Below are 23,188 nucleotides of genomic sequence, written 5' to 3'. Positions count from 1 at the left end.
AATGAATATAAAGTAACTATATTATGTTCTATAAAGAGGCATCACTTCTCCATTTATTTGATATTATTACTTTAGGATTGTGCATTTTATTATACAGAAATCCTACAAAGTTTGTTGTCTCCCAAAAACTGCGTCCGTTTTTTGTCAAAGTGTAATTAATGGAAAATTAATCGTAATCATCAATTTTGGCCTTCAACAATTACAAAACTAAAATAATTGAGGTAAAACGATGTTGTTTCAAACATTAGCGAGTAATCGTGTTAAATAATTGGGATCTCAATATTGGCTGGAATAACCGTGATTATGATTTTAGCAGCCCTTGTCTGTGATATTAGCATTTCCTTTCTCGACACTTGCTGCATGTTCTCCCCCTCCTTACTGTGTTCATTCTCTGTTCACTTTATTTTCTCCATTATATTCATCTTTTCCTTTCTTTCTCACGTACAATACATCATCCTGAATGACAGGTCTATTGACTTTCCACAGTTTCATCAGCATAAAGCAAAAAAAGGAAAGAATGTGTGTGTTCCAGAGAACATGAGTGCGGGATCAGTGAGTCTGTGGCAACATTACGAAGCTAATTACTTTCCATTTAACTCTGAATATTGACCAGGGCTGAGCTGATGAGAGGGCAAACATGTGCCGCTACCCGCTCTCACATGCTGCACCTTCCTCTGGCTCTTTCGGTTCTGCTTTGCTTTTATTCAGCCTGTCTCTTGTTCTCCTCCACCTTCATCGCATCTCTCTCTTGCCTTAACATGAAACAGCAGGGGTGCAATTAGACCTGGAGAATCGACTCGACGACACATAATTAGCCTGATCTCCATTCTCACAATCAACACGGGGGAGGTATGAGAGTAGGAGACAGAGAGACAGAGAGAGACATTTACAATCTCAACAGAGAGAGAGAACAAGAAAGAGAGAAAGGAAGAAGGGGGGAAAAAGAGAAAGACAGAAAATGGTGTTGAGATGGAGAGAAACAAAGGGAGATTGACAAGGGGAGGCAGGCAGGGAGAAAAAGAGAGAGACAGAAGGGGAGAGCAAGAGAGAGAGAGACAGAAGGAGAGCGCAAGAGAGAGAAAGACAGAAGGGGAGAGCAAGAGAGAGGGAGAGGGGGAGAGACAGAGAGAGAGAGGGGAGATAGAGAGAGAGAGAGAGAGAGAGAGAGAGGGGGAGATAGAGAGAGAGAGAGAAAGGGAGGGTGAAGAGAGAGAGAGAGAGAGAGAGAGAGAGAGGGAGGTTGGAGAGAGAGAGAGAGAGAGAGAGGGGGAGATAGAGAGAGAGAGAGAAAGGGAGGGTGGAGAGAGAGAGAGAGAGAGAGAGAGAGAGAGGGAGGTTGGAGAGAGAGAGAGAGAGAGAGAGGGAGGTAGGAGAGAGAGAGAGAGGGAGAGAGAGAGGGAGGGTGGAGAGAGAAAGAGAGAGAGGGGGAGGGAGAGTGGGAAGAGCGAAGAGAGAGAGTGAAAAGAGAGAGAGAGCACAAGCACAAGTTCCCTCCCCCGTGTCTGCTCTAAAAATAGCACAGCAGTCTTTATCATCTGATTTCCAGTTGGATGCAAAGTGGACATGAAGGTCTGTGTGCGTTTCTAACTAGCTACAAACCTAACTCTTTAAGTCTCTGCACCTAATTAACACAAGCAAAAATTGCCCTCTGTAGACGTGTACGGAGATAAAAGAACTGCTGTTCTCTATTTGGCAAGTATGCTATTATTAAGTAAAGACAAATTGTACAGAAGAAATACATTACATTTATTCTGTCCCGATATATATATATACACACACACACACATGTATAACAAAAAGGCTAACATTACCTAAAAATGAGAAACTATGAATGATTTTGTTAGGATACTTAAAAGGCTAAATAAGCTTTTTGGGTCTTTTTACATTTTGTATTCATCTTATAGGTACTGTGTGTGATTTTAAGTGCCATCTTGCAGTGAGGTTGCAAATTGCAACCAACGGCTCAATCCACCCCCCCCCCTCCCTTTCAAAGCACTACGGAGGCCAATACAGGATTAAGCAGAGAGGGGATTAAGATGACGTCATGTTTTCACATGTTATCGTATTTACTAAACGCGTTCTGAAGAGCAGTGCATCTGTTTAGAGGTACTGTAGGAACAACTTGGTTACATGTCAACAACATTCCATGCAAGGGGATCTGTGGTGTACGTATGTAGATAAAAATCGCACATTCATAAGTCTTTATACACATGTGAAGACATAGTTATGTATATTGCATTTTGACAGTTGATCCTCCAAAAAACTAAACACTGGTCCTTTAGAGTAGGATGCTTTACAGTCATCATTGTGTTGACTGCTTGGTTGGCTGTATACTTTGTGATTTATAGTGATGTCAGTGTGTTTGTGAAACAAAGCTGTTCCATCAGATATCCAGGCTGTGTCAGGTTTCTGGATACGGAGTTAAGAAATAGTTAGCCTAAATCTAACTGCAGCCAAAACTTTTTGTGGAACTGGTGATGATGTGAAATCAGATCATATTTCATGGTTATGGTATTGCAACAGTAGTTATAATGAGTTTGCTAGTTAATTAAATACATTTTCAAGGTTCCTTTTTACGTTCCTTCTCTAAGTGAAACTTGATAGACGAAAATCAGAAGGTTTTTCATGTCATTATTGGTAAAATCAGGTGTGAAAACACATTTTTCATGGAAGGTGCTCAGTAAAGGTTTGCTACTATATAAGTTCCTAAATGTCAATTATGGAGTAAACTGTGGATTGGTATGCCTGTGTTTATTTTGTAGTTGATATAAAATGTATGTACTGAATGTATCTGCTGTAAATTTGTTTGTTACATTCCTTCCCAGTACTCACGCAGCCCGTGTTTTTAGTCTTTAGATGTTAAAGATACCAAATGGCAGCAAGTAGATTATATTTATTGCTCATTTTTCCTATTTTTTAAATAGGGCAAGTTTACGCATTATTGTCACAGTAACGTATTTATTAATTAACGCAGACAATTATTTTATCGTGCATTAACACAGGTTTTTTAAGTATTATTTTATTTTATTTTTATATTCGTGGGTTGTATGCAGTTTAAAGGCTTATGCAGAAAACATGTTTAAACATGCACACCTAGAGAGTCTTCTTACTCTAAAAGGGACAAATAAACACAAAATTACAATAATTGTCATATTAGCAAGGGTACATGTAAAAGAAGTACGTTTTATGAACATTAACAGCTGGGAAACAAAACAGACCTTACATTAGATCTGTATATCTGTATAAAGCGCTCTTAAAGGGTCAGCAGCATAATAAAGATCTGTGTTTATAATGTTCATCAAACAACAAAGGACGGGCCCATAACACTCATTCATATTAAAGGAATTGTGTTCTCCTATGAATTGTTAAAGGAAAGGTTCACCTCAAAATCAAAATTGTGTTATTTTTTACTCACCCACATGACGTTCAACATGTCTTGTCAGTCTATGGTGCACGTTAACAAGAGCGCGTCGGTGCATTCGGTTTGTGCGCCGAACGCCGCATGACAGAGGTTAATTTATCAAATAAACTTGTTTTTTTGGTTTGTTTTTAGCACAAAGTATTCTCGCCGCTAAAAAAATAATACAATTTTGATTTTGAGGTGAACATGTCCTTTAAGATAACGAAAAAAGTAGCATTGAATAATTCAGGTGTTAAAGATGTGCTTTATATACAGTACACTATATTTTGTGTTGAAAGAGAGCTTATGTATAAGCAATAAAATCAATAATCATTATAACTTGTTTTTCTATATCAAACTAGACAGAACGTTGATGCCCTGGCAGATAGCTTTGGGTTTATATTTAATTTGATTACATTAACTGGTCATGTCATAACCTGGCCTTTTTATTGTTTTATACTGTTATAAGACGTCTACTTATGGCGTTTGCGTTGTTTTTACATTAAAAAACATCAAAATCAATAAGTAATAGGCTATTTTCTACCCGGGTTTTGAGGCCGGCTTGACAAAAGCTCGGTTTTAATGAGCGTGCTGCATTGAAGACTTGGAAGTAAATGACCACTGCTATGATTGGATACCAGTTTGCGTAGTAAACTTAGTTGGAGCCTTCTGTGAATTTGGTTAGACACGTAATGTTAGGTTACACATTATCAGGACATATCAAGCGATCTCTGACATAGTGAAGCAATAGTGACGCATAGTACAATGTGATGTTCTCACATAAGATTGCAGCGCCATTCCTGTCGGATCCAATATTGGCGGCACAGCACAGCTTTTTAATTTGAGTCTCCCTGCAAATCCAGCGTCGACCTGGGCCTTGATATAAGGAATCCGCAGTGAAATGAGTTGAACAAATGCTCAAAGTTTTACCCACGTGCAGTGGAAAGTTTTGAAAATAAACCACGCATTACTTTTGTCGAAATCTGAAGGAAGATTTTTTTTGTTTTGTGTTCTTCCACAACCAGGCACTGACTGCACAATATTTTGTGATCTTCAACAGCATGTTTATTGCTTGCTCGCTCTATCTGGTTACAAGCAATTTGTGTCACTTCAGTACTGTCATGAACAAACCAGTGGGCGGGCCTATAGAAGTACTCGTTGATATTCTTCTGTAGAGGCAGTATTCAAACTATCTATGATAGGTGCATACCAGATCATGGCGTTCGCTAGGCCTGGTGTCAATGAAAGTTGTAATTTCAGTAACAAAGGCGATGTTCAAACGATGTTCGCTTGAATACGATTCCCTCTTGTATAACAAACGCTCAGATTAGAATATATGTCTTAATTCATGACACCATTAATGTTTAAATTGAGATTTACAATAAATCTTAATGCACTTTTGTTCGTACAGCAGTTCTTTTAAAATAAAAGTGCACAATACACTGCTTTTGAAATCATTATTGAATTTTACACTTAACAATGCAATTAATAGCGATTAATCATAGAAATGCGATTCAGTTTTGTATCATTGCCCAGCAGTAGTCTTTACTATAGCAAATACTGATAATGTGAGAAATGTAAAAAGTTTGTGTGTAACAGCCCAGAAAGAAAAGGTAAGGAAAATGCAGGAACTGGCACCCATAGTTAATTGTCAGGATACAGTACAGTTTAACTTACAGTAGGAAGGACGACTGTATGTGCTGTAGCTTTAAACGCAACACACACAGCCCCATTCTAAGCCTCTGTAGATGAATCATCTTAATGAAAATACAGCTCAGGATACTCTAAACCTTACATACGGGCCAATAAAAATTCCTTTCAGTCTTTATGCAGAGCACAGAAACAGAGAAGCACAAAAAGAAATGCAGAAAAACAAAAATGAGTTAGACAGAAAGAAACTGTACGTAGCCTTAGCAGTGTATTTTTAAACTACTTTTTAAAATTGCTACATTGCCGTATTATGTGTATAAGGAATCTGTTTTGATATTGATCTGACATTCAACGATGGGCTTTAGACTTTAATCATAGGTCTCTCCTCAATGATCTTATTATTTACATGATCAAAACAAGACATTACCTATACACGTAGCTCCAGAACCTTCTATACTATTTGTTTTATCAAAGAAGTCTGACTGAAGAAATGAGTCATCGTTCTTCTATATCGCAGTGTTTATTCAGAGACCGAGATGCTGTTTGTTCATAACGCACAGCTTATGTTGTGTGGGAGTACATTCATGCTGCTCTGATTCTGCAGCAGCACCTCTGCTAATTAATAAAAGAAAACAGCATCATCTACATGAAGAAAAGGGTCGAAGTTATATGCTAAATGCCATTATATTCCAGAATGCTGGCAAGTGATAGAGATAATGACGGATGTATGCAAAGTGGAGAATAATGATGGAAATTATGATAATGTGATTATTACATATTCATTACCTGCTTCCTGCAACTAGTTCATTCAGGAATACATGTTTATGGTATAAAAGCATAGATCATATACATTTTTAATTGTGACATTTACTCAGTGTCATACCATTTCAAACCTGTGTGACATTCTTTGGTGTAACACAAAAGATTGGATTTTGAAGAACGTCACCTTGCGAGAAAGAAACAGTTCACATTCTTTGTCATTCATTTTGTGTTTGGCAAAAGATAAAAAGTCTCATGTGTTTGTATGTTATGGCACGAGGGTGAGTAAAGGCAACATCATTTTAATGCATGAATATTCTACACAAGGTAGCCAAAACCATAGCCTAAAATAAAAGCTAAAAATCAATATTTCTCTGCCATTGCATTTTCCTATCATTTCTTCTGTTAATGCAAATGAAAAAGATGAAGAGATTCTATTGCCAAAGAATAAACACTGCACAGGCCTGTGAAACAGATACAGCAATATTAATCAAATAAAAAATACATTATCCATAACAAACAGCACAGAATATAGCCAAAGCAAAGGAATTCATTGAATCAACTTAAGGTACATGTACATGGCCGTGGTAAGGTGCTTCAGAAATGCCATCTAAGATTATAAAGACGTACGTCATTGAATAAAAATTCAAATATGTTCACACTGGTCAGACACAGTGTTCAGCTTGAGGGAATGTGTATGTTTATTTAGTTAGTGCTCTAAACAATTAGATACAAAGTGTTGACTTCAGTTTTTTTTTAAGTTTCCAGCATAGCAACTCTTACTTTATGAACTCCAATTCACAGTATGGAAAGCAAGGTGAATAAAGGTCAACATGATCCATGTAAGCACTGCTCTGGATTCTGCCGACTGTACTGCATATTACCTTTCTCATATGAAATGCAAAATCTGTGTGACTGTTAAACAAACTTTGTAATCTGTGGCGTTTGATCCAAGCTCCTTGTGTCAATTTATATCAATAAAAGCAATTAATCCACACTCAAACTTTGGCAAGAATTTCTCATACAAAATCTAATGGCAAAATCAACTATGGCTTTTAAAAAAAACAAATAAAAGGGCATGGCGTGTAAAGAGTGAACACTATGTTCTCCAAATATGCCAAAAATATATATTATTACCATCTATTAAGCAAACAAAAAAACTGTGACATCTATCAGACATATACATAGGCACATGCTGACCTTACTTAAAGAAATATTGTTACTTGGTCTGAATTAAAAATTATTCACACCGCAAACACTGACTGTCTCTACATTTCTTCTGTAGAACAAATGAAGAATGTGACTATGTGCAACTTTTGGTTGGTATTCTCTCATCCTAGAAGCTGTTTCTTTACCTCTTTGAAAGATTAACCATCAAATTTTATTTAGGAAGCAAAGTTTTCTTTTTATGGTCAAACCTTCAGAACTGTGAATAGAAATTTGATTCAAAGTTCATAGCAGGTCTCTGTGCCAGTTTTAGAGTGGTATGATGTATGATGCAACTGACTCAAATACATATAATGAAAAAACTTTAATAATTCCTGTATTGTTGTGCACACAAAACTTTTAATTATTAAACAATGTAAAAACAATGTTTGAACAGCCAACAATAAGCATTTATGGTCAGTAAATTCTCTCAGTAAATTCTCTATTGTCAAAAGTACAAAAGGTTAATTTTGCACCATGGCTGTGGTTCAGGAGCGTATACTCTACAACAGTCTGGGAATCGTTTATGAGAACGCTGTGTGTTTAGCAGTGTATTGTTTATACATGTGTGTGCTCTTATAATGCCTAAGGCCTTACTATTAAATAGGAAAGTGTCTAGGGAACTCAGGTGTATGTACTCATGATTTCAACACTGTATGTAAATGAGAGAGACAAATTACGAAAAGATAGAGACGGGGGTTGTTGGGAGGTTGGCAGTCTATTTGAACAACGCTCCTCAGGCAAACGAACACGCTGACGCCAAAACCAGTCAACACCATAAAAATGCTAATGTACTGAAAAATGGTTGCAGGCATCTGTACGGTCGCTATACAACACACAGATTTCTAAAGACGAATATCTTTCTTAAATCAAATTATAAACCCTTTTATTCCTCCAGACATTTACACAATAAGCTCATATAGACACTCATACTCACTGAGACTCGTCGGTTTAATGAGCTCATCCAGCACGTCGTAAAAGGGAAGCCGCTGCAGCTTGACGTCAGGGTGTACGGGATGCAGGTTGGTGGGGAGGTGGGGCAGGCCCAGCTCATGTTTGGGTCCGAGGAGGCTAATGGGAAGCAAAGGGGACTGGGGTGCTCCGTGTCCATCAAAACCCAGCTGAGTGAGGCCTGGGGGCAGGGAACCAACGACAGGGTGGACTCCGGGCAGTGCCAGCTCGCCTGGAGATACTAGCTTGGTGGGAAAGCGTCGTCTGTAGAGCTCCTTGACCTTCATCTGGACGGCAGGGCTGCAGCCAGCTTTCAGAAGGTGTAAGGCTTTGGTCAGGAGCTCGTGCTTTCGTCCATGTTTGTTTCGACCGGCGTAACCCAAAAGAACCTGAAGCTCTGAAACCCGCAGGCTCATCACCATTTGCTATAGCAGAAGGGAGGAAGACAGAAACAGAAATGAACTCCATGACAACATCACACCTCTTGTGTCTGCACAGACCAGACTATTTACTGGGCAAACACATACAAACACATACACATACTCGGAGAGCTCAGACAATGATATACACAACTGAACACACACAAACGCTCAAACACAGACACACTTCCAATGAAAGCTATCCACTCTCCGACACACATACTTTTCCCTTAGGCTAGAGTAGTTCAGTAATGGTTTAAGCTATGAAATATGCAGGAGCAGCACAACTAAAACACACACATACAACTGAAGTGTCACATTCCAGAGACAGAGAAAATAAACAAAAGATGGCAAACAACGCTAAAATACACATGAACAGAAATTAAATAAACCATTTCAATACAACATTCTTTAGTGCCACATTCTCTGGTGCCTCCTTTTTTTTGTTCAGTGCAATCTGCCATAGGTTGGTTGTAAGTAACATCTGCCTTAGTGTGTGTTCACCTCAGAGCAAACATATTAGCTTATTCAGGCAGATTATTTATAATTTATAATTTATTTATAATTTATTTATAATTTATAATTATCCACAATAAAACTATACACATATAAACTCCTCAAGACCTGCTCTGAAGTTCACAAGAGATTTCTGTCAAGCAACCTGCCAGTTCATGCATCAAACCCATGTTGCATTTGATGTTTAAAATCAAAATGAGAGGAGAGCTTGGTTTGGGAAAAAATGACAGTGAGCATTTGAGAGAGAGAGAGAGAGAGAGAGAGCGAGAAAGAGAGAAAGAAAAGAGAGAGAGAGAGAGAGAGAGAGAGAGAGAGAGAGATTGAGAGACAGTGATGGGGGAAGGGCAAAGATATGAGCAGCTCAGCTTCCAAAACAAATGAAATCGAACACACATACAGAGAGAGAGAGGCAGCTACAGTAATAATACTACATGAGGCATGAGACTGTTTCAAATCAGAGTCTGTCAACAGAGATACAGTGACTGCAGCTTACAAGAATTTCTCTCATAATGACCCAGAACAGTCCAATCACTCATTAATTTACTTACTGATCCATCATATTCCAACAAGTGCCAGAGACTAATGCAGAAATAATGACAAATCTCCACCACACCAAAGAATTCTCCACCACACCAGAGCTAAAGCAAATATAGACATTTGTTCATAGAGAAATCATTCTTCCTTGTCAAAGTCAGTAACAGGTAACGTACAGAAATATCTCACGAAACCAGGGGTGCCTCACAAGTCCTGAAAAGTGAAGCTCTTTGATCATCCCCTGGTGGCTGGCTGCAGTACAGGTCGTAAACCCCGCCATCTCCATGTAAACTAATGGAACAGGTATACTATGAAATCCAAATACGCTCTAAAATTGTTTTTTTCAAAGATGTTTTCTTTTCTTTTAGTCCGTTTTTATAAAGTTGATGTATGTTGAAGTCTTGTTTTTTTTTAATAAATCTGGATTTAGTTAGTACTAAGATGTTAAAAAAAGGGTGTGGTGACATGATTTCTTCATTTACGATTGAGTCATGAGGGAATATGGCCGATATTTGATACTGCGCTCCACTTTAGACTCTGGTTCAACTGACGATTTAATTTGCGCATGCCCAGACTCCGAACTGACGTTTTTGCGTAACATGTCACCGATCATCGCCGGACGTTTTATTCTCAATTAATTACAATGGAAGGAAGCGGCGTCATGCTGTCCATCTTTTATACAGTCTATGCACGAAACAAACAAACATTACTAGGCTTGGGTATCATTTGAATTTTATCTATTTCGATCGAACATTCGTTTTGTCTGATTTATTACAATTTGTATTACCAACATGCAAATACTACAGTTAAAGACATATTTCAGAGATTTAACAAAATTTCCCCATGTTTTACTCTATATGACTTTCTTCAGTCAGAGTTAAATTACCACATGTAATTTTTCTTGCAAACGATAGAATGGGAGTGACTAGGGGGCGAAGAACTGCTCAACACGGCTCTTAACAAAGGTCTTCTGAAGCGATCGATGCATTAGTTTAAGAGATCCATATTAATATATTTAAATATATATGTAATATATATCCATATCCCTATTAACAACGCTATTAACGTTAACGTCCAACCTACGTTTTCCCACGGCTGCGAGTGAACCTGAGGCTTGTTTTTCACTCCCATTCTACAGCTTGGAAGAAAAATTATATGTGGAAATATATAACACCGACTGCCTTATTCTTCAAGAAGAACGTCATATTCAGTCAGGATGCCTTGAGGCCGAGTTAATCATGGGGAAATTGTAATTTGCTTCCGGAATATCCCTATAAACTATACTTACTATAGTAGGGATTTTTCATATATAAGCATATTACAAGTTAACACATGCACATTTCTGAAAATACGCACACAGGAATTGAAGTATCCAATTCTTATTCTTTACAATTCCGATCCGATACCTAACCTTCAGATTTAAATTCCGAAATATAATTTTCAATTGCCAACCCTACACATTTACCAGAGAGCAAAACCCACAGCTTTGAAGAGAGGCATGTGTATCCAAAACTATTCAAATAAAATGTCTGTTTGGGCTCATGAGTTTTATCAATAGGTCTAAGAAAGAGAGGAAAAAAAACAATATAAAATAAGGAGAGAGAACAAGAGGAGTTGGAGATTCTAGGCTCCTGGCCATAAGCTTGCACATTGCATCTGTCACATGCGCACAGACTCTACAGATCTGTCACTTGTCACTCTGTGAGTCACACTTGCTTTGTTGCATGTCCATGATCTCAAAAATAAGCAAAATGTTTTATATTTGTGTATTTTTGGGCTGCACAATTATTCACAAACATAATTTACAGTTAAAGCAATTCATAAAAAATGCTGAATATAAAGCATTCGATTTAGATCTTCTGCTGTGTAAAAGGTTTGCATTTACCATGCACATTATTTACACACATAAGCCTTACCCATTGTAACCAATCACAGATGTGTTCTCAACATGACTGTCAATCAGAGGTAGTTAGATTAGACTACAAAGTACTATAGTTGGATTTGCAGATTGATGGTCTACCTGAATATTTCCTGAGCTTTGTCAGCAGCACTGAGCAAATACTGTTTCTTTGGAAACTTTTATTACAAGTGGCCGCAGTTAAAGGGGGTCGACCGATATGGGTTTTTCTCTGGCCGATATTTGGAAATCACAACCAGATGGCCGATATATTACACAGATTTTTTTGGGCCAATATATTTAGCAGAATTCCTTTTTTCCACCTTCGTCTCATAAAATATAACAATTAAATAATAGGAATAATGATAATTGCTTAAGAAAATTGCTTAAATTAAACATTTATTGAAGACGTGTCTATGTTTATTGCAGGGTAAGTGTTTATTGCAGGGTACAAGATAGTAGTCTAATTCAAAGGAATAATACATAGCTTTAATTATTTTTCTATTTTTAAGCACCTTCTCAAACTGTTCTAAAGCATGTCAGAGCAGAAATAAAAAATACTTCTCACTGTAAGTTTATTTGCCTCGGTCGCGTAAATAGTGTGCATTTATTTCATCTATTTGATAGAAAGATTGACGCATCTTAATACCAAGTATAAACAGAGTCCGACTCACAGACAGATTTAAGCCGGAAAGTTAACGTGCACGTTTTAGCCAGAAGTTTTGTCTTTTAAAGCACCACGAAACACTAAACAACATTTATTTAGATGTTAACAGGGTTGGTTGTGTTGCACATCATTGAAAACAATGTAAGCCACTGTAAGTTATTACAAAAGAGAAAACTAGTTCTTTTTTGCACTATTTATGCCTTCCGGGTTCAAAATCCTCATCTGGCCAACGGCAAAGGATGTGACGTGGCGATGTACGATAGTACACTGATGCCGCGTCGGTGTCTCATAGTTATTTAAGCTCATGTGGACCATCACAGCTCAATCTATCCTGTTCGGAACTCAAACAGACGGAGGGGACTTCCGACTACTGGAATGCAATGGCAAACAAACGGTTGGTTAACCCTGCAACATTAGAGCGCCCGTCTCCCATGCTGGACCTATTTGAAGCCGGCTCGTCATGAATGCGAGTAAGTACCTGAACAGTAGCAAACTCTTTTACTAGAACAGTTAGAACAGTTACACTTCCATTTTGCTCATATTACATTTAGTGGTTTCTGTAATACCTCTGTGGTTTGAAAGTATGATTTATGTAATGACCATAGACTGTATAAAACAGGTTATGACTAATATATTTTAAGATATGGAATCGGATCACTTTCTCTCGTGCCCCGCATACTCTTCTTCTCACAGCATCCACGCCCATTCTAGTTGCATTTTTAAAAACAACAGTGAGGTAAGACTGTATCTAAACTCTTTCACCGCCATTGACGAGTTATCTCGTCATTTAAAAAAAAAATGGTTCCCCGCCAAAGACGGTGTTATTACGGCAATCAGTGTTTGTACAGTTATACAGCAGGTGGCTCTGTTACACACCTTTGGAAAAAAGTACAGAATCCAAGAAGGTTTATGTTTTAGCAGTTTTAATGATTGTTCTGAGAGGAATCTGGGCGGAATCTTTGACAAAAAACTTTCATTATTTCAGCTGTTTAATCAAAGTAATGCATTTTTGAAGAAACCTACCCACATCTACAGAGTGATAAAAAACAAACAAATGAAGATAGAAGAATACGGTGTCTTTTGTTTAAAAGCTGAGACTCCGTTCTTTCATTTGACATATTGTTTGTCCATATATACTTTACAAAAAATTTACTGTGAGCCATTAAAGTTGGGTGAAAATGTTAAAAAAAGCTTGCGTAGTCTGGCAACTTTTTTTTTAAAAGGCTTGCGGGGAATGAGTTAAAAGGGTGGGTACAGAAACAGTATTGTTAACGTTATCTCATTACCAGGTTTTGGTACCCGCGCATACATGTAGCCTAAACTATGTGGTTGAAGGCTCGCTAACAATAGAGTTACAAAAAGTGAATTGCATTCTCAAGTAGCATCATACAGGAGTTCTGCAGGTTTCACAAAGTCAAATTGAAAACTTTAAGACCTTTTTAAGACCATTATGAATGAACTTTAAGACCTGTATCACAACATAAAAAAACGCACACCCAACATTCCAAGATCACCTTCTTTCATGCATGCGAAGCAGTAGGCTTCAAAAAAGCCAGCAACTGGCTTTAGCCAAACCTTAAACTCAGTTCCTACACGCCATGATCACAAAACATACAGTTCAGATCATATCACAGACTTTGTGTCACGATTCGAAAAGTTTTTCGGATAAGAAATTATTTTCTAAAGAGAATGTGAGGCTGACGTCACGCCCTATGTTGCGGTGGCGCCGCCATCTTGGGAGGATAATACTCCACTGCTATTATTCTTTTGATATTTACCATTACTTGATTTGTTTTATATATGGAGAAATCAAAAGTGAAAAAAAACAGGGGCTGAACAACTCTGCGTAATACTATAGCAGTTTTTAAAACACCAAGACGGGAGACTCCCGGGAGACTCCCGGTAACTTTTGGATATCACCCAGCACCTGAAATAATACCAAAACACTTCAAAACAGCCTCCATTATTCACAAACGGTTTATAAACAAAATTATAAACATGTTAAACAAAATAAATAGTGTGTGTTTAACTTCACTATACACTTTTTAACTATATAGGTGTGTGAATCCAGCTAAACATTCTTCAAGGTCACAGAGAGAAAAAAAAAGTTAAACTAGAAACTGCATCACATACAGATAAGTGCAAAATATCAGTGTGAAACACAGATGCTGAAACAGAGAGGTACTTTCCTGGCACAGGTGTAAAACATGTGTTCAGTTATTCTGTGTTTGGGTCTCAGGTGCATATGTGCTGATGATGATCATCTTTCCTGAAGTGTAATTTCAGAGGGTGAAGGTGAGACTAACAAAAGACAGAAAACCACAGTGTCCCTTCATCTTTTCACAAGCCGTTCTGTTTGCTGCTGTGACAGAGGAACAAGAAACATTTAAATGGCCTCACATACACAAACTTTACTCCTATAGTCTTTCTCATAAAGGGATAGTTCATCCAAAATTTTTTAATTCTGTTATCATTTACTGACCTTCAAGTTGTTCCAAATCTAAATAAAAAAATAGTTTTGGATGAACACAGAGAAAGAAGAATGCATTTAAACCAAACAGACAACAACTCAAACAACTCCAGTTTGGAACAACTCGAAGGTGAGTAAATTATGACAGAATTTTGGGGTGAACTATCCCTTTAAGCAAGAAATACAATTGGTGTACCAGCTTTCCCTCCAACTCTCTCTCTCTCTCTCTCTCTCTCTCTCTTTCTCTCTTCTGCCCCATCCCCCACTACTCCAGCCCTCTAACTCACTGGCGGAAGATCAACACACATACCTCAGTGCTTTGTGTTTCACCAACACAGTTCCAATGGAGCGCACACACATCTATAAAATCATACTATAACTACATGATATATTCTAAAGGCATAAAAAAATAAAGCTGTAAATAGCAAAATCCCCAGAAGAGACTCACAACAGTCAACAAACACACACACACTACACAAACACTGCTAATAACAGTGTGTGTCCGCTAAATCAATGAAGCTCTCAGGAAAGCACTAACATTCACAGATCATTGAAACATTTCTCATAAACCTACATGCCTGGTAAATAAATATTTACAAAACAGACAGTCCATAGCATAATGTTACAGTACAATCGGGCAATGGTTTACATTGCAGGCTAAGCGTTTGATTGGTTATGGACAGAATTATTATGCATTTAGTGTCAAAAACATACTATTTATGGCCATTGTTCTTATACTTCAATTCTGGAAAGCCATCATGCAAATATAAACTTTTGTTGCAACAACCATAATCCATTATCTTAAAAATATCATTTCAGTATGAATACTGATCGACAAATCTGAATTGGCGAATTAGATTTACACAAAATTGTGTAGAATTTTTTTTTACATAGAATGCACTTAAAAAAAATTTCAAAGCATAGCCTAAATGTATAGATTGGCAACCTGCACTGCTGTTGGCCAAAAAAACAATACTATCAATGTAAGCTGACATATCATACTGTGCTCCTGAAGTATTCAGTTTACATTTATATTTTTATAAATTAATAGGACAATGCATGTAAAAGTTTAAAAACAAGCGAAAATATAAAAATCAACAAACTGCTACCTATAAATGTACACTCGAAAAAATAAGTTGTTGAACAAACTTAATTAAATTTAGAAAACATTTCCACAAAATTAAATAACATTTTCCCAACAAAGTGGTTTGAAATTTGTTGTTATCTTGGTGTATGTACTTAATTATTTTAGTAGTCTTGACTACATTTTTAAATCTGTTGGTTTAACATGAAATGCATATAACCCTAACCCAGTTGCATAGAATAAAATTATGTTTACTCATCATAATCCTGTATATCTGTGTTCAATTTGCCAAATTTTGTAAAACAAACACGATTAATACTGCAAAGTTTAATTTAAAGTTCTTAACTTAAATGTATTTACTTAATGTGACATAAAATTTTCTTTTTCAAGAAGATATTAGATTAATGGTCTCAAGCACCCGAAATAATTCTAAAACACTTCAAAAACAGCCTCCATTATTGGCTTACAGTGGATAAAACCTAGAAAAATGATATATGAGCCCGCCAAATCATAGAGATGCCGATTCGCACAAGCTTAAGATCACATACAACCTCCTCAATTAATACAAAGTCATTTTCAATTTAGTCATTCCACAAATCCAGTGTCGATCTCTGCCTAGTTCACGAAGGAATCCTCGGAGAAATGAAACGAACAAACGCTCCATGTTATTCCCACATGAGCTGGAACGTCTTTATAAATAGACTTTAACCCCGCATTACTAATGTCGGAATCTGAAGGAAGGTTATGCAGCGACTGTATTCTTTCATAACCAGGGGTGGCACAATATTTAGCTATCTTTAACGGCATGTTTGTTTATTGCTTGCTCGCTCTATCTGGTTCCATGCCACCTGTGTTACTTCAGAATTGTCATGCGCGAACCAGGGCAGGACTAGAGAAGTAGTCATTGATATTTTTCTGTGGAGGCGGTTTTCAACCTATCAATGTCGTCATAGATAGGTGCATTCCAGAACCTGGCATTCGCCGGGCCTGGTGTCAATAACAGATGCAATCTCAGTAACAAGGGCGTATTCAGTTCTAACACTAACATGATGTTTGCGTGAATATGATTCCCTCTTATATAACATAAGCTCGGGAAAAATTGTGATTTTAATTCATGCCTCCTTTGAGTAAGGGTTGATGTACAGGCAACCGGTTGTTATTGCAGAAGTAAGCCAGTGTGGGGTTCCATATCAGGAACCAGTTATTCCTCGATAACAACCGGCAGCTTACACACTAAAACTGGACATGAAATGTGAAATATTTTATAAGCAAATTTTTACCGAATGCAGAGCTTCCGCAAGGAAAAAGGTTTGGTTTTAAGGCAAGAAACAACGTTCAAGTGTCACAAACTTTTGAATTTGTTAAACAACCTGTCAAAATGATTTGCTGCATCCGGGTTACCGTGTGTAATTAGTTTTGAGCAGTTGTTATCTGGGAATAACGAACCTGCAAATTTTGCAACTGGCCAATCTAAATCAAGAATTCCAACAAGCCGTGTAATAAGACTGTTTAACCAACATTCAAATTTAAAAATGTAACTTCCCACTACTAAGTGAAGGCACCACTATTCTGAACAATGTTAACCACAAAAGTTAAATATTGCAAACTCTTCTAAATCTCAAAGATAAATGAACATTAATTACTTATACATAAGTCTTTCTCTTAACTGGAAAAGACATAAAACAACACAAAATTAATAAACATTCTCTCCAATTGAAGTCTAACGCAAAGCATGCTGGGAAAAGGAAACCGTCTGCCAGTTTTTACAATTACAACACAAATGATTCATGTAGTCCAAACTTGAATGGATTAATATAGATGGCTAAACATGAAAAAGTTAAATTAACTTGTTTAAATCAAGTAAACTCGACAAATACCAAAATTCCTTTCTTTTATGTGCATTAGTGTGCAACACCTTCACTTTCGTGCTGTAAAACAACATCTACAACAGCCAACACCACAGAGAGCAATCTTAAACAAAATCTTTTCTTCCAGGAGGGTCACTGAGATCTTAAGGGATCCCATCATTTCGTGGTCTATTGCCTGGACACAGCCAGACTACAGAGAACTTTCTGCAGGAGACACAATTAAGAACTCAGCACAGAACCGAGAGCACAGCATGAATCCAAAGCATGAGCAAACTAGAAACCAACACACACTTCTTTTATTTAGTTTTACTTCCTGGAAAAGAAATGACATCAATGTGCTTGACTGTGTTAACAGATGCAGCATTTTTCAATTCTATTTGTCAAAATCAATTTGAAAACCATTATATACGGTAACACAAAAAAAATGGTAAATGGTAAATACAACTGCAGGGTGCAATGAGAGTGCACTTCAAGACTAAACCGATTAGACACACTATATTCCTGTCCCAAAACCTTGATGCATAGTTGCCTTCTTTGGCAACATCTTGGCTGAAACTGAACTTTGTGCGAGTGATTCGGAAAATAATCCACAGACAGTGACTGTGTATCAATGCAAAACCTAAATCAGACAAACATTTAGCCCTTTTGGCAATGCGTGCCAATGTAGACAGCCCATTAGGTTTTGATTTAGATCCAGTTACGCACTTTATTAACAAATATGACAGCTTCCCTGCTGCTGATGTGTTTTCGTTGAGTCTGGGTATGAATCACTGTCTTATGACTGCAAAAACTTAAAATCTAATCTGATGACCACGTGACGCTCACTGTGGCTTCAATCAGAGCCTCGTTAATTTATAATGATGTCATATGTGAAGTACACCGAGAAGAGACAGGAGGGTTTAATACATGATTAACACATTAGTCCTTATCCAAACAGAGTACCCAAATGAGCGCAGAGCTGACTATACACATTTATAAGCACATTACAAGCAAATGACCTCAGATCAGCAAGATATTATTATATACACTAAAGATATTATTTAAATTAAAGACATAGTATATAGGTCAAGATATTATATACATTATTCAGTACTGTCTTGAGAGTGAGACTTTGCAGTGTGAGCTAATCCCACGGGAAATTAATATAGGAGCTAGTGCCAGGTAAGAGAACATCTGTTGAAGGGAGATATAACACACACACAACCACAATCCCCCAGTTTAATCACCTCTGTGTTGATGGAGGCTATATGTGTGGCCAGAGATATCTGCCTACAGCCTGAGAGAGGGAATGTGCATGTCTGTATGTGAATGTCGGAGAGACTTTCTTAATGGCTTAAATAATGAAACCAGGAATGTGTGGGCACTCAAACTAAATTCCTCTCTGTGATGACGTACAACAATAACTAAAACACAATGAGTAATACTACCAAAAACATCTGGATTTACACAACTGTTAGTTCCTGCAGGTAGGGAATGGGACACAGGTTTTCCAGAAAAAATAAGCATGGTCTCCAAAACAACTTGGGTAACAACAACTTTTATCTAACCACTATGACTATTGTATAAAATAGCATTGGACGTGAATAAAAAAAATTGTATTGTTCCTGTGAGAATTAAGCATTGAAAAAGGTTTCCTGTTTGTCAGAAAAGCATTGCCTTCCATATCGTATTTAGGGTGGATTAAACCAACAAGGATAAAAGTAAACAGAGTTTATAGCTAATCTTGGTTTTGTTGATATTAGTTTTATTTTATTCAAATTGCGTGGCACCACTTAATTTTAAACAGACATTAACACATCGTGGTTTAAAAGTTTAACCTGTGTCTAAATAGTCATATGCGATTCATTTAGACCGCCATGATGGATTTGCCGGTGTAACTAAACAGCAACAGTGTAGCACTCTCATGTGAAAAATAAACAGCTAGTGCATGTAAAATAAATTTAATTTTGCTGTTTAAAACCTCTCTCTGGATAATTTGTTGATCAGGCTGATCATCTATAAACACATTTCACAAGCCTTGAGGGCCATCACAGTTTACAAATATAATGTGTGCGATTGTGTTTCCGGGGTTCGTCCTCAGTTCTGGGGCTGTTCGGGTATATTCGGGACCGGACCACAATGTAGACAGGCCACCCACAATACCGGTGTCTCTGTTGCCCCTAAAATAACTACTCTCCTCAGGATGTCTGTCTTTTCTGTTTAATCACAGACGTTGTGCTTGTATATACTGGATAAGAAAGTGGGGCATCTTGAACTTGACGCTTCACAGCCGACCACCCAGTTTTTCAAACCGCAGTGCCCCGACTCGTGCTGAGGCGTTTTACTTATTTACACTTTTATTTACAATAAACACATCACTGAAGTATGATAAAACGCTCATGTGTCTGTTTCTCATCAATTTAACACATATCTTATTAAAGATATGTGTTTTTTTATTATTTAAACCTCCTCAGTAGCAAGTTTAAAGTTATTCCCTAATTGAGAGATAGATCACAGTTTAAAATAATGCAGCAACAGAATTAAAGTGAATCTAGATTTACTGTAAAATTAAAACCTGGATCAAATGATATCTTAAATATAAACCTGATTGTTTTTAAACAAGGTTTACAGTGTGGTGCAACAGAATTATTTAATAAACCTTGATTTAATCTAGATTTAAGCCTAATCCTGGTTGGTGCAACCTAACCTTAGCGTCTTTTGCTTTCATTGTTAGAATGTGCATGCTAGAATGCTTTTGATTTTCCCCCCAGTTAGAATCTTGAAATTGGCCAACTGTTCCTTTTCATTAAAAGTACAACTTTAGCTGATTGACAACATAAAAGAGTATTTACCTGAGGAATTCTACAGCCAAATCCCTCAATCAGATTTTCTTTCTGGGCATTTAATGTGTTCAAATATATCTAAATAACGTCTATGCTCCGATTATTACTACTAGGGATGTAACGATCCACCATGAGTCAGTTGAAAATCGATTATAATATGGAACGATTCAAGTCGGTTGAGATGTATAATGAATACATGCTTTGTACAGTAGGGGCCTCTGTGTTGACTGCAAACTTGGTTAACATGGATATGCTGATATGTCTTAAATGTAAAAAAAAAATGCTAGAAAACCCCAGACAAAGTGTTAGTTTGTTTATATTAAAGAGACTTTAATATTCATTTTATATTTGATTTGGAATTAGTTTTAAAATTGTAGTTTCGTTTTGTTATTATTTGACTTCAAATATATTTGTATTTTACAAAGAAATGTGCAGCATTTGAGAAATAATAAAAGGGTGCTTGTTCATTTCTAATTTGTCTCAACTCATTTTGTTAAATTAAATCATGAATAATCTGTATCATTATATCAGTATGGGAATCACCTTGCAAGCTCAGTTAATTGTTACATCTTTTATCAAATTGTTGGATACATATAGTTCAGACCAGCAGCCAGTGAATAAACCCAGAAATAAAACGTATTTTTCTAAAAGACAAATTCTGCAAAGATCTTAACGTTTAAGTAAACTAAACCCACATTCACACTAAATATACCACTTAGATGTAATGGTGATGTGCATATAACAATCTAAATGTCCCTGCTATGTTTTTTTAACACAACAGAAGTGTTGACATCCTGAGACCTAGATAGCATTCTGGAGACAAATAACATCAGTCCATATTATAGCTCAGCAGATCAATTCGGCATTAAGTAACCAAAAGTCTCCCTCCATCTACTCTTCCCACACCTTCAAGCCAGTCTGCAATCTGTTATTAAAACCACAACATTTTGTGTACTTTTTAGTGAACGATTACCTATTTATTAACTATTTATGTTTAAATGTAAAAAGATCTTTTAAGACATGTTTAGCTAAAAAAAAGTATCAATGACAGATATCAAGAATTACACAACAAGGAAACAAGAGGCAAAGCAAGGAAAGACTGAATGTAAAAGAAAAATATGCCATTACATATGTTACTGAAAGCACATGAATTGACAAACACATACATATAAAATACTTACAAGATCGAATTGCATGCTGTGTGTGAACTTGCTTTTACTCTATCACGTGACAGTAACTTTCAGTTTCCAGAGACAATCGTCAAAGCAATTAACAAACATGAGAGACCACGACTGGTTAATAAAAAACGTCAGGAAGAAAATAAATAAAACTAACACAAAGCTCCTCGATCATTTGATGTAATAGAGAGATATCTCTTTTCTCACACAGTTCAGCTAACAGGTTCAAGAAACACAAACGCGAAACATTATCACCTGTCATTTATACATCCTAAGCTTAACATTGACTCATCGACTTCAAATTAACTACACATGCAAATAATGTGATAATAGTTTACGATAGCTTTACAATAAAGCCAAGCGTATTCCTTCCCCATACAGATAGAATGATATCCATGTGCAATGGACACACCGGTTCTGCCATGTAACACGGTCTAACATAGTCGGTCTTTAAGTCAACAATTAACTGAAACTGACTGCTGATAAAGACAATTATTGGCTAAATGTAAGCAAGTCTGCTAACCCGCTTACCCGAGCTTGATTGACAGCATGTCAAAAGCGCTCGCGCACTGCTCGTAAAGCGATGGAGCTTTCTAGCAATCTACAAGTACAAGCGACCGCATCACATAATCATCAAAATGTTCATATACGGTCTTACAACAACAGATGTTACATTAATAAATAAGCCATAGTGCAAGTTCGTTCTTCAACAAATGGTCTGGATCTGTCGTATTTGGGGAAAAAAAGTGATAAAGTTAGTAATTCCCCTGAGGAGAGCGGTGGACAGACAGCTCCCTCTACATCAACAATAACACGCTGAAAGCTTTCTACAAGCGCGCCACTGCAAAATCACTTCCTGTGCAACTTTAGCTACAAAAACTGCGTTTAAATACATTACGAAGCTCTAGTGATACAGCAGACAAGAAGTGCGCGTACTTCAAACGGCACAAAACGATATCCCTGTTCACTATCCAACTGGAAATCGAGCGCAGCGTTTTACCTTCAGTTCCGCACTCTCCGCCATCTTGTGACTGCTAGCGCAGGCGTGACGTAAACGGGTCACGTGGTCTGCACGCGCAACTCCTTGCCAGCTAACCGCTAGTTTTTCAAATAGCAACATACCGCGCCGGGGTGTTGATAAAATAAAACTCCTGATAGAAATGCAATATCCGACTCGTCCTCAAACTAAACAGGATTTGTGAATGCAACAATCGTATGTTTGCAAAGGCAATTGTTTACTAGGACATATGTAGATATGCAATAAGAACGGGCGTTAGTCAATAGTGTACATCTTTATTTGAAAATGACGTTACAACAGACGGATGTTCGCAATGCCGGGGATCATATTTTGCTGAGTGTCTAAATGTGATTCACATGTCATGTGCTGTCCTAGTCCTGTACAGAGATCTTTTTACATGGCTGTTTCGCGATTAAATTGAAACCGGTTTCTTACAAACACTGGAATGTCCTTAAGATGTGCAGTAGGCAAAAGCTCTCGAAACCAAAGTTCGTAAATTAGATAATGTAACTATCCTTGTAAAGTGTTAATTCATTAATATAGACACCATCAGCCGTTATGGGGTGGCGTTTGAAACACGTTAAAGACACACATTACGTAGCAATGTTACGTATTCATTGACGAACGTAACATGCATTTACAGAGAGAAGACGTTAAATGTGTATTATGCACCGACGCTGAAGTTGGGCGACCGACAATGTGCAGCATCGAGGTTTTACCACTAGATGGAGGTGTTGTATTCAGCAAAA

At 37.2% G+C, this 23,188-nt stretch overlaps 1 protein-coding gene across 3 annotated transcripts in view; it reads right to left on the bottom strand.

Annotated features, from left to right (window-relative positions):
* pias1a (protein inhibitor of activated STAT, 1a) overlaps nt 1-22,498 on the bottom strand; it is a 35,685-nt gene extending 13,187 nt beyond the window's left edge. The window contains exons 1-2 of one of the 3 annotated variants that reach the window (XM_056756491.1): nt 22,422-22,498; nt 7,953-8,391 (exon numbers count right to left, since the gene is read on the bottom strand). In XM_056756491.1, the coding sequence (XP_056612469.1) occupies nt 7,953-8,391; nt 22,422-22,445 (463 nt within the window). In that variant the 5' untranslated portion in view covers nt 22,446-22,498. The other 2 variants (XM_056756509.1, XM_056756501.1) reach the window with 2 other exon arrangements.
* Between the last annotated feature and the right edge of the window lie 690 nt (nt 22,499-23,188).

Source organism: Triplophysa dalaica, chromosome 1 (assembly GCF_015846415.1).
Source record: "Triplophysa dalaica isolate WHDGS20190420 chromosome 1, ASM1584641v1, whole genome shotgun sequence".
In the NCBI taxonomy this organism is placed as follows: domain Eukaryota; kingdom Metazoa; phylum Chordata; class Actinopteri; order Cypriniformes; family Nemacheilidae; genus Triplophysa; species Triplophysa dalaica.
Note: the sequence above shows the minus strand (reverse complement) of the source record. Positions and strands in the feature narration are given on the sequence as shown.